The sequence below is a fragment of the Cupressus sempervirens genome, chromosome 11, assembly GCF_028749045.1.
Source record: "Cupressus sempervirens isolate cs-2001-9-10 chromosome 11, ASM2874904v1, whole genome shotgun sequence".
NCBI classification, from domain to species: Eukaryota; Viridiplantae; Streptophyta; class Pinopsida; order Cupressales; family Cupressaceae; genus Cupressus; species Cupressus sempervirens.
This window is the reverse complement of record NC_143128.1, coordinates 42,802,921-42,819,844: the sequence shown is the minus strand read 5'-3', so window position 1 is coordinate 42,819,844 and position 16,924 is coordinate 42,802,921. Positions and strand designations below refer to the sequence as shown.

Below are 16,924 nucleotides of genomic sequence, written 5' to 3'. Positions count from 1 at the left end.
TTTGATTGATAGCATTATTGTGTGCCCTAAAGAGGGAATGTTTTTAAAGAAGAGAGACAAGTAAAGGATACAAACTCCATAGCCAAAATTCTCAGAGGCAATACAGATGTTGGGTGCCGAAAACATTGCCCTAGTCATAATGGACAACGGAAAAACTGATAGAGCAACAAGATTATTATTCAAGGTAACATGCAGGCACATTTTAACATTATGTTTCATCCACTCTCCCAACTTGGTGATACAAAATAAAATAAGAACTTTTTTTAGTGCTATTACTATTCCTTTGCAACTATATATTACATTTTATAACTATAAATATTGTATTAACTTTGTCTCCAATCTCTAATATGATATTAGATAGTTTCTATTTACTCTCTCTTCCAACTTTTTCTAATGATCACTCTTTTTGTAATGCTTCCATAAACTCTTGTTTGTTATGGAAACTTTCTTTTTCACTCTACAAGAATGTTTCTATTTCCTCTCTCTTGTTTGTTATAAAAACATTCTCTTTTATCTTGTATATGTAGATCATTCATGATCTTTGTTTAATAACACATTCATTATTTTACGATAATATGGTATGCAAATTCATGGCCTCTTCGAAAAAGATTTATTTTTTTTGAGATTAATAGTTCAAAGTTCTCAAAATATTTGTCTGAGTGTGTTCAAAATTTGCATCTTTTTTTCCTCCAAACCCCACTAAGGATTCGGCATCCAATTTTTTTACAATTTTCTTTGTGCAAAAACTGCCTTTTTTTTTCAAATCTGCCCTTTGTTCAAGAATTCTGCAACTTTTTTCAAGTTTTTAAATATGACTAAGGTTTTTTTGAAAACCCTCAATTCTCATGGCAGATTAATAAAAAATTTGCATTAGCTTGGTGGGTTTTTCCAAATCTCAACTGGGTTAGTCTCACTTTTTTCTGGATGCATTGTTTTTTGTGCCTCAATTTTCAAGCCAGCAGAATCAAAATTTGACAGCTGTTTCTATTTGAGTTTTTTGAGTTCTTATTTGAGTGTCTCTTCAAATTTTATGGGTCTCACGTCAAACTGCCTCAAAGTTAGTGCCATCTCGTTTTTTGAATTTTCACGCTTTTTCATTGAAAAACTTGCAATGACATCTCTGACCAGTCTTATACAAAGAATGTTGACGATCTTCGAGTACTGTCACCTTGAGGCGCTTGTTTTGGGTACCTAGACTCATCCTACCACAATCAATGCTCCTCAAGAGAACTTTGATGAGCATAATCGTAAAGCGGTTATGCTTATTAAGCTTTCAGTTACTAATGATCAGCTGCCTCAGTGTCGTCTGTCAAGACAGTAGCAAAGATCCGAAAAATATTGAAGGATCTCCACAAGACATTAGATAAAAGTAGAGCCTTCTTTTTGAAGAATAAGCTATTCTCCATGATTATGGATGAGCATATGTGCTTACAAGATCATCTTCTGAAGATTAAGGACATCAAGGATCAGCTTGAGGCCATTGGCCCTAAAATGGAGAAATGAAATGAAATGATTTTACTAACGTGCACAAGACCAAAGGTCTATGGGACCAAAAAGGGGGATTGACTAAATATCCTGGTGGGATTTTTCCAAGCTGTCCCTTCTTTTGTGGAGCCTACCACTTTCCTCTAAGCACTTGATTGTGGATTTTTGGTGTGCAATTTTGGTATAAAAACTTAGGCTCAGTTTTGAAGACCTTAGAGGCCCCAGATGGGCTCCGAAATGGGGTTGACTATAGCTTGCCCTAGTCACGCCCTGTAGATTAGAAGCTCTTGATTCTGAAAACAGTTTGAAATTTATGGCCTTCCAAAGTTGGGCAGACCAAAATTTCCAAAATAAGTGTCAAATGTATATCGGACCTAAGTCACAAGGTTCAAATTCGAGTTCAAGTTCGTTGACTATAAAATTCGTATGACATTCGGCAAGAGAAATAATTCAAAGAAAAATTCGAATTAAATTCGCCTTATATAATTTTATTTATTTTTAAATATATGTAATATATCTCATAAATTATCAAAATAGTTAAAATTATTTAATAGATTTAAAAACTTTTTAAACATGATGATACATTTATAAAGTATGAAGTATAAAACATGATGACCATATTATTGAAAAATTAATATATCAATATTTTAAAATATTTCATTTATAATTTAAAACAAAAAATTCATTTCACATTAACTATAAACTTAATTGATTGATTAAATATATATCTAATGACCTATTACTCTTTAACATTTTAAAATTTAAAGAATTAACTATATTACTTAAAAATAATATATCAATACTTTTAAAATATTTCATTTATACTTAATAATTTTTTTATTTAAAAAACTTCATTTAAAATTAATAAATGTAATATATATATTATTACATTAGAACAAAATAAACCTAAAGTTAATTAACAGTATTTCATTTATACATGATCTCATTTATACTTAATAAATATTAAATTTAATAAACAAAGTCTTCATTTATACATTATTACATTATAACTAAATAAATCTAACAAAGATGAATTTGACGAAAGACCTCCGCTAGGATGGAATCGCAGATCCAGGAGATGACATAAAGAAAATTGCAGACAATGGCACAAGGAAAATTGCAGATTACGGTCTGTAGGAGCTGGCTTAAAATTTCGTCTGTGCACTCTCCGTGGGGCTGTAATGGCTTGTTGAAACCTCTGTTTTCAGTATTCTATACATTCAAAGAAAGAATGGTTTGGAAACCCTAAAAAAAGTTGCCAAATGCAGAGAGTACTAGTTTCTAAATGTTTATAGCAATAAAAAAAATAATCGTAATTTTTGTGGTCAAATAACAATCGATTTTCATCGACTATCTTAGGAAAAATTAAAATTCGGCAATATTTGAATCTCATAATTGAGATTCGCCAAATATTGTGACTTAGTATCGGACCGACTCTATATGTAATTTTAGAGTTAGTTGGTCTCAAGGGTTAGGATTTGATATCTAGAAACTTCTCGGGCAGTGTAAAGATGCCTATTTAAGGGATGTCCATAGATTGTCTAGGATAGCTCAGGGTGGTAGTTCGCAGCTTTGTTTAGCAAATTATTATAAGGAAGGTGCCCATGTGGGTTTGCATATTGTATTTCAAAATTTTGCAATTTCATATTTACGACAATAATAAGAAGCCCATATTTTGTTCACACAAATTGTTGTTATTTATTTGTTTGTTATGTGTTTGTGGTAGTAAGGGGAGCACCCTTCATCAATTTGGTGCAACAACTACCACAAATTTGGTCATGTGCTTCGAGATTGCAAGTCACATTGTTTCTGATCAGAGGAAATAGGGTGGATCCGAGATTGCAAGACTCACATTGTTTCTGATCAGCGGAAGAAGGGTGGATCCCAGCCACAGGCCAACTTTGCAGAACATGCAAACCTCTCTGATCAACTCATGGCTGCCTTTTACACTTTATGAGGATATACAAATCTCTATTTTTGAAGATAGATTGACCATTAAGGGAGCGTATTACGATATTAGATAGTTTCTATTAACTCTCTCTTCCGTCTTTTTCTAATGGTCATTCTTTTTGTAATGTTTCCATAAACTCCTCCTGTTCGTTATGGAAACTTTCTTTTTCACTCTACAAGAATGTTTCTATTTCCTCTCTCTCATTCATTATAGAAACATTCTCTTGTATCTTGTATATGTAGATCATTCATGATCTTTGTTTATATACACATTCATTATTTTACCCATAGTTCCAAGAATCACGGCGATTCATGCGATTCACGCGATTCGGCGATTCGATTCAAGCCAAACGATTTTTTGTGAATCGGTGAATCGAATCAGCGATAAAGGGTTTATGAAATAAGTTACTCACTAAATTTCAAGGGTTTTTTAAATTTTCCGATTCATGGCCGATTCGATTCCGATTCATGGCCGATTCACGATTTGATTCGGCCTTGCCGATTCCGATCCGATTCCGATTCTTGTTACTTTGATTTTACCATAATAATTTCAATAGGTTGTGAATTTTTTGCTTGCATAAAACTAGAATACATACTCCTTAATTCACTCAGTTAAGTGCAATAGGTTGGCTGCCAAAAAGAAAAATAATTTATCCACATTCCAACAAGCAAAAAACAATTGGATGTAACCCCTATGCATGTTGACATGGATGCATCTATTGCACAACTTTCCTCAATCTCTTCAAATGATGAGGAAGCTCCTACACAAGATTTAGCTTGTACATATGGCATTGTCGTTGCTTGTGGTTCAAATTACCCAAGAAATGTCTTTGATGCTCTTGACAAAGAGTGAGATGAAGATTATTAATTGTATTTTGTATTGATTTGATATTTAACATCATGCATGCCGACATTAGCAGCTAACGTCTCTTGCCCTAGCAGGCCAGATTTTTTAGAGACCACAGTCAAATATTTTAGCACTCTGAAAAAATGGGACATAAGAGAGAGGTTGGGTGCTTTGAGAAGGTATTATGCCACCCTCTCATTTTACCCCTGCAATTTCTTCCATGGCCTTCTTGACACTCTGTAACGTGTTTGTCGTCCCTGCTTTGTATTGTCTTGGTTTTTGTGTGTTTGTTGTTGTTTTCGTTCTGTCCTATCATTTAAACCCCATTCGTGTATGCTCAATGTGTGTCCTCTGTAACCCTCCCACCCCACCACCCAACTTAAGGGGACTTTGCCCTTGCGAACCAGGCTCATTCACTCCATCTATGTATAGAGGACATTAATACCAATAAAGGTGATGGATTTTTTAAGGTAGAACAAAGTTCAAAAGTTGATGCAGAGTCTGTTAGTAAGGATATATAGAAACCTTCATACAAATTCGTTCTCTCGGCAGAGGGAGATAAAATTGAGTGCCCTTCATCTACTAGTTTTATTCGAGGAATCGTGGCCTTGGGTAGAATGGAATCAAGAGGATTATTGGGGGTTGTAGGGCATGGACTACAAAATGGAGCCACGTCGTCGATTGAGACCCTGACAAGGGGACAGGAAAATGGTAAGAACCTTTCTTCATCTATGAAGGGACTCCCTCACTCCAAATGAGGAAATGATTAAAGCCGTAAGAAGTGAACTGAACATACTTAAGAATGTTTCTGTCTTTTTTGTTTGTATGGACCCTAATTCTTGACCCTCGAGGAAGTTTTTGGATGATTGAGTGAACAATGTTTGGTGGGGGGGATTTGGGAATTTATGTAGAATAATGCACAAGGGTTTGTTCATTGTTGTTTTAAATCCCGTGACATGCAAGAGAGTCCTAAAAAGGTTTTCAGAATTTTGGGCTGTCTTTATTTCACTCCTTCCTATGGTTGTCCAAAGGGGGCATGGAGAAAGAAGTTGGCATGTCCACTCCTATTTGGCTCGAAATTAAGAACATGTCAGCAATATTTTGGTCTTTCCCACCTTAGACTTTGAAACCGTTGGGTAACATTCTTCAAATTGAAGAATTGAGGGTTACCTTCCCCCATTTAAATGTAAGGGTTCTTATAGCACTTAACCCTTAAATTAATAATCTGGGACAAATTTCCTTTGAATTTGAAGTAGTATTATGTTGGGATGTGCAAGTTTTGGGTATTTTAATGCTTGTTTTCACTGTAAGAGGAATGGAAATAATCAAAAAGAATACCCTCTATTAAAAAACAAAAATGAGAGAATCCTTCGTTGTTATATAGAATAATTAACATAATAGCGACCCATCTCACATTAATAGTAACATTGGTCTTAATATTAATAAAATTCCAGTTACTAGGGTTCTGCAGGAAAAGGATTGTGAGGAAGTGATGAATTCTTGTGAGGGAGAGGATATTATCAGCATTTGTAAATTTTCTCTTATCAATCCTTTATTTGATGAGGATTTTGATAAGATACCTGTTGGGGTTCTTGTGTCAACCAAGATGGCGCATCTAAGGTAACTCCCATTGGAAGGGATGTTCAAGGATGGCACAATGCACAAAACTTGCATCAGCCACTATTAGTGAAAGAGCATAGCAGGCTCGCAATAGCAAGGCTAGTAATCAAATGGAACACGGTCCTAATGTTGAACTCTCAAATATGGATAAAGGTATTGGTAAGGAGATTGTTGTATATGAAAGTCATCTAAGGTAACCCCCATTGGAAGGGATGTTCAAGGATGGCACAATGCACAAAACTTGCATCAGCCACTATGAGTGAAAGAGCATAGCAGGCTCGCAATAACATGGCTAGTAATCAAATGGAACACGGTCCTAATGTTGAACTCTCAAATATGGATAAAGGTATTGGTAAGGAGATTGTTGTATATGAAAGTGTTATGGAAGAGGCTCCAAAAGCTTATGAGTTCCCACCTTATGTGGAAGTTCAAAAGAAAAGCATTTGCAGAACAATTCTAATAAACCTAGTACAAAAAAGAATGGGGAGATGCCATAAAGTTTCAATAGGCTTTTTATGAACCAGACAAACCCCTACCATACACCTAAATGAAGATAAATATTGCCAGTTGGAATGTCTAAGGGTATGAGATGAAAGATAGAAAGCTAGTTGTTAGGGATTGCTGCAACAAAATCGAGTACAAAGATATTATCTGTCTCCAAGAAGTCAAAACTGTCAGCTACCATGCTCAGAATATATTTAAATTCATTTGGAACCAAGCAAGAAGTTTATGCACTGATCATTAGAAAGGTGAAGGAGAATCTACAACTTTGGATAGTCCAAGATGGGCTGATATGACTATTCAAAATGATGTTTCACAATGTAATAGAGTCTATTGGATCATCTTGAAGTATCAAGAGGTTAAAGGGGGCATACGTAATACATATGCCCCTAATGATTACAAAGATTGGACTACACTGTGGGATTGCTTGGCCACAAACTTTCCTAGAGCATAGTGGATCCTTTTGGGTGATTTTAATATGATTGAACCTAGGGAAGACAAGGTATGTGGACTGAAACATGAGTGGAAAGACCAATGAATTTTAATACTTTTGGGCTAAATGTAAAAGGAGACTCAATTTGAATGTTGCCCTAGAAAGAAAAAAATATGGATCTAAAGGGATTTGGTTTACATGGTGTAACAATCAAGCCTATTAGCAACACATTTACTGTAGATTAGATAAAATATATGTGGAGGCTTTGGCTTTTTCCTTTGGCTGTGATAGGAACAATAACCCTATCATTGCTACCCCTGTCACTATCTCTGATCATTCTCCCATTGCTACGACTATTGAGAATGGTGGGTGTCAACATACTACATTTGATAGGAAGAAGAAAGTGTTCAAACTCGATACATCTTTTCTCAAATATGATGACACCCTTGGGGTTATTAAAATGGCTACTTGTCTCTCCAAGCTTTGCGATCAAGGCATGTGTGCTATTGAGAAATGGAATGTGCTTGTTAATCTTTGGAGGAAAATGTTCCAATTTGTAGGGGAAAAGAATGCTAAAGATAGGTATAAACTAGAAGAGGCACTTCAGAGTAAAGTAAATTGTTGATCTCTAAGTCATGTTGCCTATTAGTGTCCAACATTTAGTCATTTTCTAGGCAGAGTTGGTCGGTCATCACTGTGACTGAGCCACCCAATGAAGGTCGAGTATTTATGCACTTGTTTATATTTCAGTATAAGCCAAGCAAGTATAAGGTTGTCGAGCACCCCAATATGGACCAAGTCATAGTATATGTCGAGTAAAGATAGAGAATGCCAAGCAAAGCAAAGATAGTATATGTTGAGTGAATCAGTTACTGTCGAGCATACAAAAGCCGAGGGGCAACATGAATATCAATTATGACCAAGCGTCAGGATATTCAAGTGTCGAGTAAACGAATTTTGACATATTGTTTTTGGCTGATTTAAATGCAAGATTTTAGGATTGTGGAGACAACTAAGGAGGTAATTACACGTTTTCTCAAAGGACATCAATCCCTTGGAAGGCAGAATCAGAAAATTAGGACTAAGCGGTAAAAGGGAGAACTCTGGATCATTGATCCTAATCTAGAACCTTCTCCAATTGTCTATTTAAGAAGAGTTAAGCCCTAAATCATTAGAATGATCGTATATGTGCGATAAGGTCAAGGATAGAATGAAGAAAGGCTATGTTTGATGATCAAGAGCAAAGATCAAACAAAGCAACCTAGTAGTGAAGGGAACAACAGATTATATCAAATAAGGAGATCAAATCAGTCAAGGAAAGAGAAGATTTGTAATCTGGCATAAAGTGCTAACTGAAGGATCGGGTAATGAGACATTCTAACAAGTGGAACAAGGTAAATCTCTTAACAAAGTGGTTTTAACAAACCTATTCAAATCTCCTATCAAAGTGCTTACTTAGCTGTAAGTTTAAATCCTTTCATCAAGGTAGACTGAACAAGACTTGTAAGCTCCTAACAAGGCAAACATTTAATAGGGTAGATCACCAGAAATGATCAAACACTGTAGCCTTAACTGGCACACGTTATTGCTACAATAGTGAAGATTTGTGGGTGTTATCCCCACCCTAGTTTTACCTTCACCTTGGAGGGTTTCTGGGTAACCAAATCTTATGTGTTATGTGTTTACATTTTTTCATGTTGATAGAGATGTGATGCATACTTATATCTATTTCAATATTACAGTTTATGGTATATGATCTAGATATGGGATGGCTGAATGGTGAATGTACTTGTTTTGTTTCAAGGAATTAAAAGTTTTGTAGATCCTGATTCACCCCCCCCTCTCAGTATTTTACTTTCCCATTAAGACTTCCAACAGTAAATATAGTGGAAGCTTGTCTTCAACACAGAGGACATGACCACTCCTTAGAAGAGAAACCGATTAAGACAAAAATGGACTCCAGCAGAAATATGCATACCAGAACCAAGGGGCAAAGCATCAAACCTAGAGTTAATTGTTGAAGAATAGAGATAGAGGGTCCAACTACTTCGTCAAAATTATTAGAAAAAAGAGAGAAAGGATTGAGGAAATTACTTTAGATGGTGACCTCACCAATAATCCAGAAGCAATCAGTAAAGCCATTTTTTTACTGTTACCAGTCTCTCTGTACTTAAGAATGAAAATAAGAAGATATGTCTAAGATGGAGAAATGTATGAAGATGATGCCTAGAAAACTCTGATGAGGATGCTTTGATGTTGTCTAGGGAGTTGTCTATTGAAGGAATTGAAAACATTGAGTTGATTGGACAGGAGTTAATGGAAGTTCATAGAGGCATTTCAGAAAGTTACACTTGGGCAAAACATTAATTAGGGGATGATTAAACTCCTCCCTAAAGGGGGAGACAAAGCACGGGTCAATAATTGGATACCAATTACACTTCTGAATTTGTCTTACATGATCATTGTCAAGACCCTTGCTAGGAGACTTGCAAGTGTATTAGGGAAGATCCACTCTATCACTCAAACTGGATTTATAAAAGAGAGGATACAATCTAGAAAACCTGATTACTAGTTGGGAAGCTATGCATTGCGCTAAAGAAGATGGTCAGAATGTAGCAACAATATTATGAGAATTTGGAAGGGCCTTCAAGAAAATTGAGCGGTTCTTTCTGCTTGGTGTGTCGAATGCCTTTGGCTTTCCCCCATACTTTTGTAAATAGATTGAAATATTATTTTAAGATTCCGCCTCAGTTATAGACATTAATTGATGCTTCTCTGAACCTATTAAACTCCAAAGGTTGATAAGACAGGGATGTCTCATTGCTCCTTTATTTGTTATTGCTGCTGATGCGTTATACTATACTATCAGAGCATCTAAACTTGGACCACCGGTTCAGGAGATCAGATTGCCCAATAATAATACTTTGCTCAATGCTCAATTTGTTGATGACACTGCCTTAATCCCTGAGAGCTTAGTGAGGCCAATTTTGACAATGTTTTGGAAAATTAGAATTCTTTTGCTTGGTATCTAGTGCTAAGGTGGCCCCCCAGAAATCTACTATGATTGGTTGGTCTGAGAATTCTCCTGCATGGCTTGCTAAGAAAGGGTGGGGTTGGGCTAGACCATCCAAGGTGGTCAGATATCTTGGGATCCCTTTTGCTATTAGCACCTCTCTGAAAGATATGTTGGAGTGGATCTTTGCTAAGATTGAAAAGAAACATCTCAAATGGCAGACACATATACTTTCCCTAGCTGGGAGGGTACAGTTTGTGCAAAATATTTATATAGTAATATACTATGCTTCTATATGATTGTTCTTAATTACCAGAATAATAAATTGGAAAGGATTTTAAGGGACCTTTTATGGTCAGATAGTCAAGGGAATAAGAAGAGACATAATGTGTCTTGGGATTGGTGTTGCACTCCCAAGGAGTGCGGGGGTTTGGGTCTTTGGGACCTCAAAACTCTAGTAAGATTTTAAGCCCTGAGAAGGGTTTCCTGTCTGCTTTTGAATTAAACTGTGAGATTTTGACATCAACATTTCAAATAACACAGCATGATCCAAAAAGAAATAAAATACTAAATTGCAGGCACTAGCTTGCCAAATAGAAAAGGAAGAGGAAGTAGGACAACAGAAAATGTGACCATTAGAGAACATTGCAAGCTATGATTGCTAAATAGAAGAGGGCAAAGAGATCGGAAACAGAAAAGAGGACAAAAGGAAGAGGGATTGTCCCAAATTAGAAAGAATGAAAACAAATAGGAGTTTCAAAAGGGCTGAAAGCCATAACCATATCCAAGAACACAACAAATATGATCTCATACGCTATAAATAAATAATCAAATTAGCATAAACAATCTGAAGTACATAATATTTGGAAAATCTACTAAATAATAAAATAAAATATTGATGAACACATTTAGTAAACTATTCTCTATAATTTGCTACTCTTTTTTCTTCTCCACCCTAATGATTGAATATGGAATATAATCTAAAATATTGATGTCTAAAAAATCTCCAAGTTTAATCTCGTAGCATACAAAATTGATTAATATAAAAAGAAAATTGTAATGTGCCCTGCTAGGAATTAAATAATTTATTATATATTTTGTCAGAACAAAAAATTATTCTCCATTTTTTTTTAAATGATGATTTCTCAAAATCAATATTCTATATAATTTTCTTTCTTTCTTAGAGTCATGTCTTTTCATAAATAATAATTATATTATATTGATAATATAATTATACTAATAAGATTGTATCAATTACATTTCTTATTATAATATTAATATTAATATTATTACATAATACATAATATATTTGTTATCTATTTAGATTATAAATCTAAATATTATATTTTATTGTTTAATATAATAATACTTAATTCTCATATTTAATATTAGTATATTATAGTATGTTAGTAAATTATAATTATACCATTATTAACATTATATTATTATTATTTTATTTATTTATTATTTAATTATGTGAATGATGGAAATATCACAGAAATATCCTGTCTCTAACGAAGGTTTTTTAATTTATAAACTCATGAAGATTTCAAAAGAAATAGCAGAGAAATAGTAAACCATGCTTAATGCCCTTTGTTTGTCCTCGTTAACCATCTTCTGTTGGAAGTAATTAAATTTTTAAAATTCTATGCATTTTTTTAATACATTTGCTTTATTTACTTTATACACTATATTTAACAAGAAATAACAAATGAGTCTTCTATTTTCATTAAATTTTAGTCTTTCAAAATTTCCATTTTTTCTTTTTCTTTTCTTTTTCTGTTTGGAACCAATGTAATAGAATTCCATTTCCACTTTTGTTATGTAAATGGAAAGCTACCATGGCTCTCCTCCAAATTGCCCCTTGGATCGCGATCATCAGCTATCATACTTAATATCACTAGCATAATATAATATTATTCAATCAAGCAAGCTTGGGCAACTAGGTATTATCTAGTCTATGATTTGATCCAGATTTGCATGCTTACGACAGTTTTAAAAATTGCTGATTTATCATGATTAATTTGTTTTTTCCATTTAATTGGTCGAGCCAATTTTTTACCTGTAATTTGGCAATTTTATCTGGAATGATCATAAAATTTTACCTATGGGATTTTTCCTTCATTTTTGCTGAAACATTTTTTAAGCTTTTTACCTAATCCAAGCCCTTTTTCCCCCTACACGTAAAACACTTCGTCTCCAATTAATTGGAAAAATCTTTCTCTATTGGCTTCCTCATTTACTCACAAGAAAGATTTTTGCTACCGTCAGTTATATAGTTGAACAGATGTGTAGCCTGAATTGGTTAGTTGGACTAAGTTCATGATCGGAGGCAATTCTAACAAGATCAATTTTGCTGTCCAAATAGCAGAAACAAAGAAACATAAAATACACAAGCATACATACATACTAGTAACCTTTTCGCAAACACCTTGAATTGATAAAACGTTTACCATATTCATCGATGGGAGCATCATAGTCATAGCTTGTAGCAATAAATGGGCCTCCTGTTGTGCGACCAAGGTTTGTTCCACCATGGTACTGCAAACACGGAAATGTGGTGTGTAAATTATTTTTTTGTCCTGCGGTACTTTCCACGTCTGGACTATGTTATTACATTGAGTATATCTCTATTTCAATAGAAATTACAAATAAAGCCCTTGTCTTGAAGCATATAAATTCACTATATGAAACAGGCCTACCATATAATAATTCTGAAATGTGCCTCCGCTTTGGTAGAACCGTGCAACAGAGAAAGCAAGGTCCTCTGTAGGCCTATGAGGAACAAGATCCCCAAATGATAGGAACCTGCCAATGAATGGATAAATAAATATGCATACAATATATGTTACAAGTTTGAATACCAATGCGTGCACGCTTGAAATCGACCAACACAAATATAAATCTATTCACTTCAGGCAGCTGGAGATGGCTTTCCCAAAGACCTCGAAATATTCTACAATTTCTTAATTGATTCCTTCTAAAAATACAAGTCCTAATAAGATAAGGATTTTACCAGCCACTCCAGTTTTCTGTCCACATTTTAGGCTTGGTTGGAGAATTTGGAGTGAACGCATCACAATAGAACCCATTACAAGTGTTAATCTGAAAATGCAAAAGCTCAAAAACATTATTTAATTTCCATGCAATGCTCACAGTGAACTCTGTGGCGGAACATTTTTGCATAAATGTAATATGATCTTGCCCTATGCACTTTACTACATTCAAGCTGCCAGATTCGAATACTCTCAAGAAAAGATATTAATATGAACACAATAACATGCAAACAAGATGTTTGCAAAAGTAGCTTGATATAAGCACAGTCCAAAGAGGTTAAGCATGTGCTCACAACTGGATTAGGTGCATCTGCTTGTTGACACATCACCCAAGGGACTCCCGTGTTTAGACCAACAGCCATGGATGCTGCCCATTTTACATATCGCTTCCCTGCTTCTCCATATGGTTGAGCAACGTTGCCATACTCGTTTTCTATCTACAATATTAGATAAATTGCACTAAGATAATTATTAACTGAAAGCTAGGCAGCTCTCTCGTCTCTTATGGGCTTTCTCTAGTGAAGTAATGTAGCAGGCATGCACATTTCACTATATGAACACGACTGGAAGAAAAAAAACCCTAACACTGAATCAATTGCAGACTGAGAGATTGCATAATTTATGGGAATATTCAAGATAATATTTTCTTACTTTATTTCAAAGCATGTTCAATACTGAATAGAGACAAAGACAAATAAAACAGACACTGATAAAAATTGATATTCATACAGATAGAAAAATGACCTGAGATAAGATAATAGGCCCCCCTTGGGAGGCATAGAGTTTCTCCTGCTTCATCATTTCCACAATTTTTCTGGTGAAACGCTCCATCTCAGTCTACAGAAGAAAGCAAACAACCGTAATAGGGAGAAAGTGGTCCAATTTAGTTCCCAATAGATTGACAAATATTCACTTTATGCATTTATCGTAGTGCTAAATCGCAGAGTGGAAATCAAAATAAAATCATTTGCATATGATGGAAGACGTGAAAAGAAAGTGGCGAACCTTGAAGGGCCCATTATCCGTTCGGAACTGGATTCCAGGAATGAAGTGCAACCAAACTGGGAAACCTCTGTATCAAATTGAATCAACAACAATGTGATTTGACTGATCATTTCTTAAATCTTCTTAGCTAAATTAGATGGATTGTCGATACTGTGTATGCATGTGTGTGTGCCAGTTATCAGAGCCCATTTCAGTCAAGTTGACAACACCAGATGTGTGTGCAACAGACATCCCTTGCCTCAGTTTTTAAATTACAGTTTGAATGAGTATCCATGCTTCTGAAATGGTATTGTTCTTTGATGGCTTGGAATTTATTATTGTCAAGACCTTGACCGAGGGAATCCCTAAATCAGCATACCGAAATGTATTGCACTTGGTATAGAAAATATTGAGTATCTAATAAGCTAGAAGAATCTAGGACATCATTTATATCACAAGCACTTAGGAAGGTCATCTTCCAGAAACTATATTTCCTTCGCCCTGCAGCAGATGTATGGAAGAGAAGTGAAAAAAATGAACCACAGAAAAAAGCGCAAAACTGGCAAATTAAAAAACCAGAAAAAACTGAACGATGAATAGAGAAACTAAATATAGAGATCTTGCGGTGAGTGTATTCGAGTGCCTAGAGAGGAGAAGGCTTGCCCTTAGACATGATAGGGCCTGCATGTGAACAGAAAGCAGTTAACAATTTATTTCTCAGTAGCCTATAATGATTCCGTAAAGGAAGGAGCTTTCGGTATGCATTTTTTTAAGAAAAAACAGCACCTGGAAGCATAGATTGGGGTTACTGTGTATATGTTGACGATGGACTTAGAAAAAGGTTCGGTTTCAAACAGTTGACACCAAATATGCAACAGAACATTCGAACCACATTTCCTGAGCAATTTGTCTTGACTTCACTCCACCCATACAAAAAAAATTAAACTACCAAAGGCAATTTCAGCCTAAAGTAAAACCAAAACACAGAGAAAAAATGAAATGGTATAGCAAAGAAGGTAAAGAGACTTACCCATAATTCCATTCTGCACATGCATAGGGACCGATGCGGAGATGAGCATACAGTCCAGCCTGTTGAACTGTCTTTATGAACTTTACCAAATCAAATCGTCCCTCAAAGTTGTACTGCAAAATATGTCCAAAACTATGAAGTTTTCAGAATGCTATTAATACAACCATGGAAGACCTCAACTGGGATATATCTTTCTATACAAGCTACTAACAAAACTATGGAAGACCTAGATTGGGATATATCTTTTAAATGTTTTAAAATGTTTTTATGAAGACTTGGTATATATTGGAAACTTTTTTCCACTGTTACTAAGATTGCAATCAGGCTGTGTCCAGGAAAGCAAGGATCGTTTTTTAACATGAGGGACAAAATATTACACATCACATCACAAAATTGGATTTGGATAAACGCTGAACATTCTGCTCACATTTCAGAATCTGATCTTTTGGATCAATATTTAACATCCCCAATAAGACAGAATCTAAAGTCCTAGTGGAAGAACGCAGAAATTTCTCTAAGACGAAACATTTATTCCGAAGAAATTAGAGATATTAGCACCTGATTTTGTACGGGTTCATGGGCATTCCAAAACACATAAGTCTCAATGACATCCAGCCCTCCGTCCTTGGATTTCTGAATAAGATCAGGCCACATCTGCCAAACCAACAATACTTCAATATGATGTAAACGCAGTTTTAAAAAACCCGCTTGAATTTATTCAAATAAATGGATTTCTTAACTATTTGATGCAAACTCGCTTACAATAACAAGTGTTTTATTTTAAATTTTGCCAGATTTCACTCATGGAAAATAAAGTAAACTACGAATACCTCTGGCGTGCTGCGAGGATAATGAATAGAACCAGAGACCAGAACTCTTCTCTTTCCATCAATCACTATAGCTCGGCTATCGTAGCTAACATTTGCACCAGAAACATGTTGCATTTGAATAATCTTGGTCAGAAAAAATGCCCATAATAGCGCTAACATGAGCTTCTTGAGCACTTCCATGGTGGGAGAAAAACAGCTTGAAAATCAATAAAGCAAACCCATAACTCAACACACAGTCCTGGTCAAAACCATGTACGAACAACACCTCAGACCGATGCCCAATCAAATAAAAAGCTATATTTTATGCCGAATTAAGGGAAGGATCGATCGTGATGTGCCTAAAACTATTAGACCCGGGACAAACAACTCCTCTTTAATGTCCGATTAATGGAAAATCATGAATTGGGTGCGCAGAACTTGCAACTGAAATGTTTGTACATCCACATGAATGGAATGGTAAATAGTCGTTGAGCAGGTAAGAGTAAAGTGTACAGATGTGCATGTAATGGTGGGAAAGTGGGAAATGGAACTTCAAAAGTGGATATTCTCCATCCGGTGAATTTGCTGACAGTGTTGATGTTGGCGGTGTCGTGTTTTGTGCGAGGTAGTGGCGATTGACGAGTACGAAACGCCATTTCACAGATGAACCTTAGATATCCTTTCAAATTTTGCGATTGACGAGTACTAGACGCCATTTCACAGATGAGCCTTAGATATCCTTTGAAAGTTGCTTCCAAAAACCTAAGATATCCATTGAAATTTGCTTCAAGACATGGACCTTTGATGTGGACTCCTGTTCACAACATTACAATGGCATCTTTTTCTGGCATTGTGGAGTGAGTGGTACGGTTTGCCAGACATTCCTTTATCGGTTGAACGCTCCCCTGCAACTAAATAATTATCTCAATCTGCACAAATTTCCTTGTCGGAAATCACCGATAGTACGGTAAAGATGCACTCCGAGGTCTATGGAATGCACTCCAAGATATGTGGATTGAATCTACACCTTTCCTGTTTCCCGCTTGGAAATTGTTATTATTAAGGTAGAGGTCCCTTTACATCAAATCTCTAAATGTTTTTATTAATCAATTCGAGATTCCACCTCAAATTTATCAATTTGTTATTGTTATTATTGAAATTAGGTAAATATTTTGTATTAATTACGTATAGATTTT

At 35.2% G+C, this 16,924-nt stretch overlaps 1 protein-coding gene across 4 annotated transcripts in view; it reads right to left on the bottom strand.

The window, feature by feature from the left end:
- LOC149528157 (beta-galactosidase 8-like) overlaps positions 1–16,587 on the bottom strand; it is a 62,324-nt gene extending 45,737 nt beyond the window's left edge. For 3 of the 4 annotated variants that reach the window (XR_016358745.1, XM_089809975.1, XM_089809976.1), the window contains exons 1-9: positions 15,750–16,587; positions 15,478–15,573; positions 14,920–15,032; positions 13,911–13,977; positions 13,650–13,742; positions 13,199–13,342; positions 12,866–12,954; positions 12,552–12,657; positions 12,303–12,390 (exon numbers count right to left, since the gene is read on the bottom strand). Coding sequence is in view for 3 of the 4 variants with exons in the window: in XM_089809975.1 (XP_089666101.1) it covers positions 12,303–12,390; positions 12,552–12,657; positions 12,866–12,954; positions 13,199–13,342; positions 13,650–13,742; positions 13,911–13,977; positions 14,920–15,032; positions 15,478–15,573; positions 15,750–15,929 (976 nt within the window). In the remaining variant the exon portion in view is untranslated. Of the gene's footprint in view, positions 1–12,302; positions 12,391–12,551; positions 12,658–12,865; positions 12,955–13,198; positions 13,343–13,649; positions 13,743–13,910; positions 14,571–14,675; positions 14,835–14,919; positions 15,033–15,477; positions 15,574–15,749 lie in introns of those variants that run through there. The other variant, XM_089809977.1, reaches the window with a different exon arrangement.
- Positions 16,588–16,924: the final 337 nt, after the last annotated feature.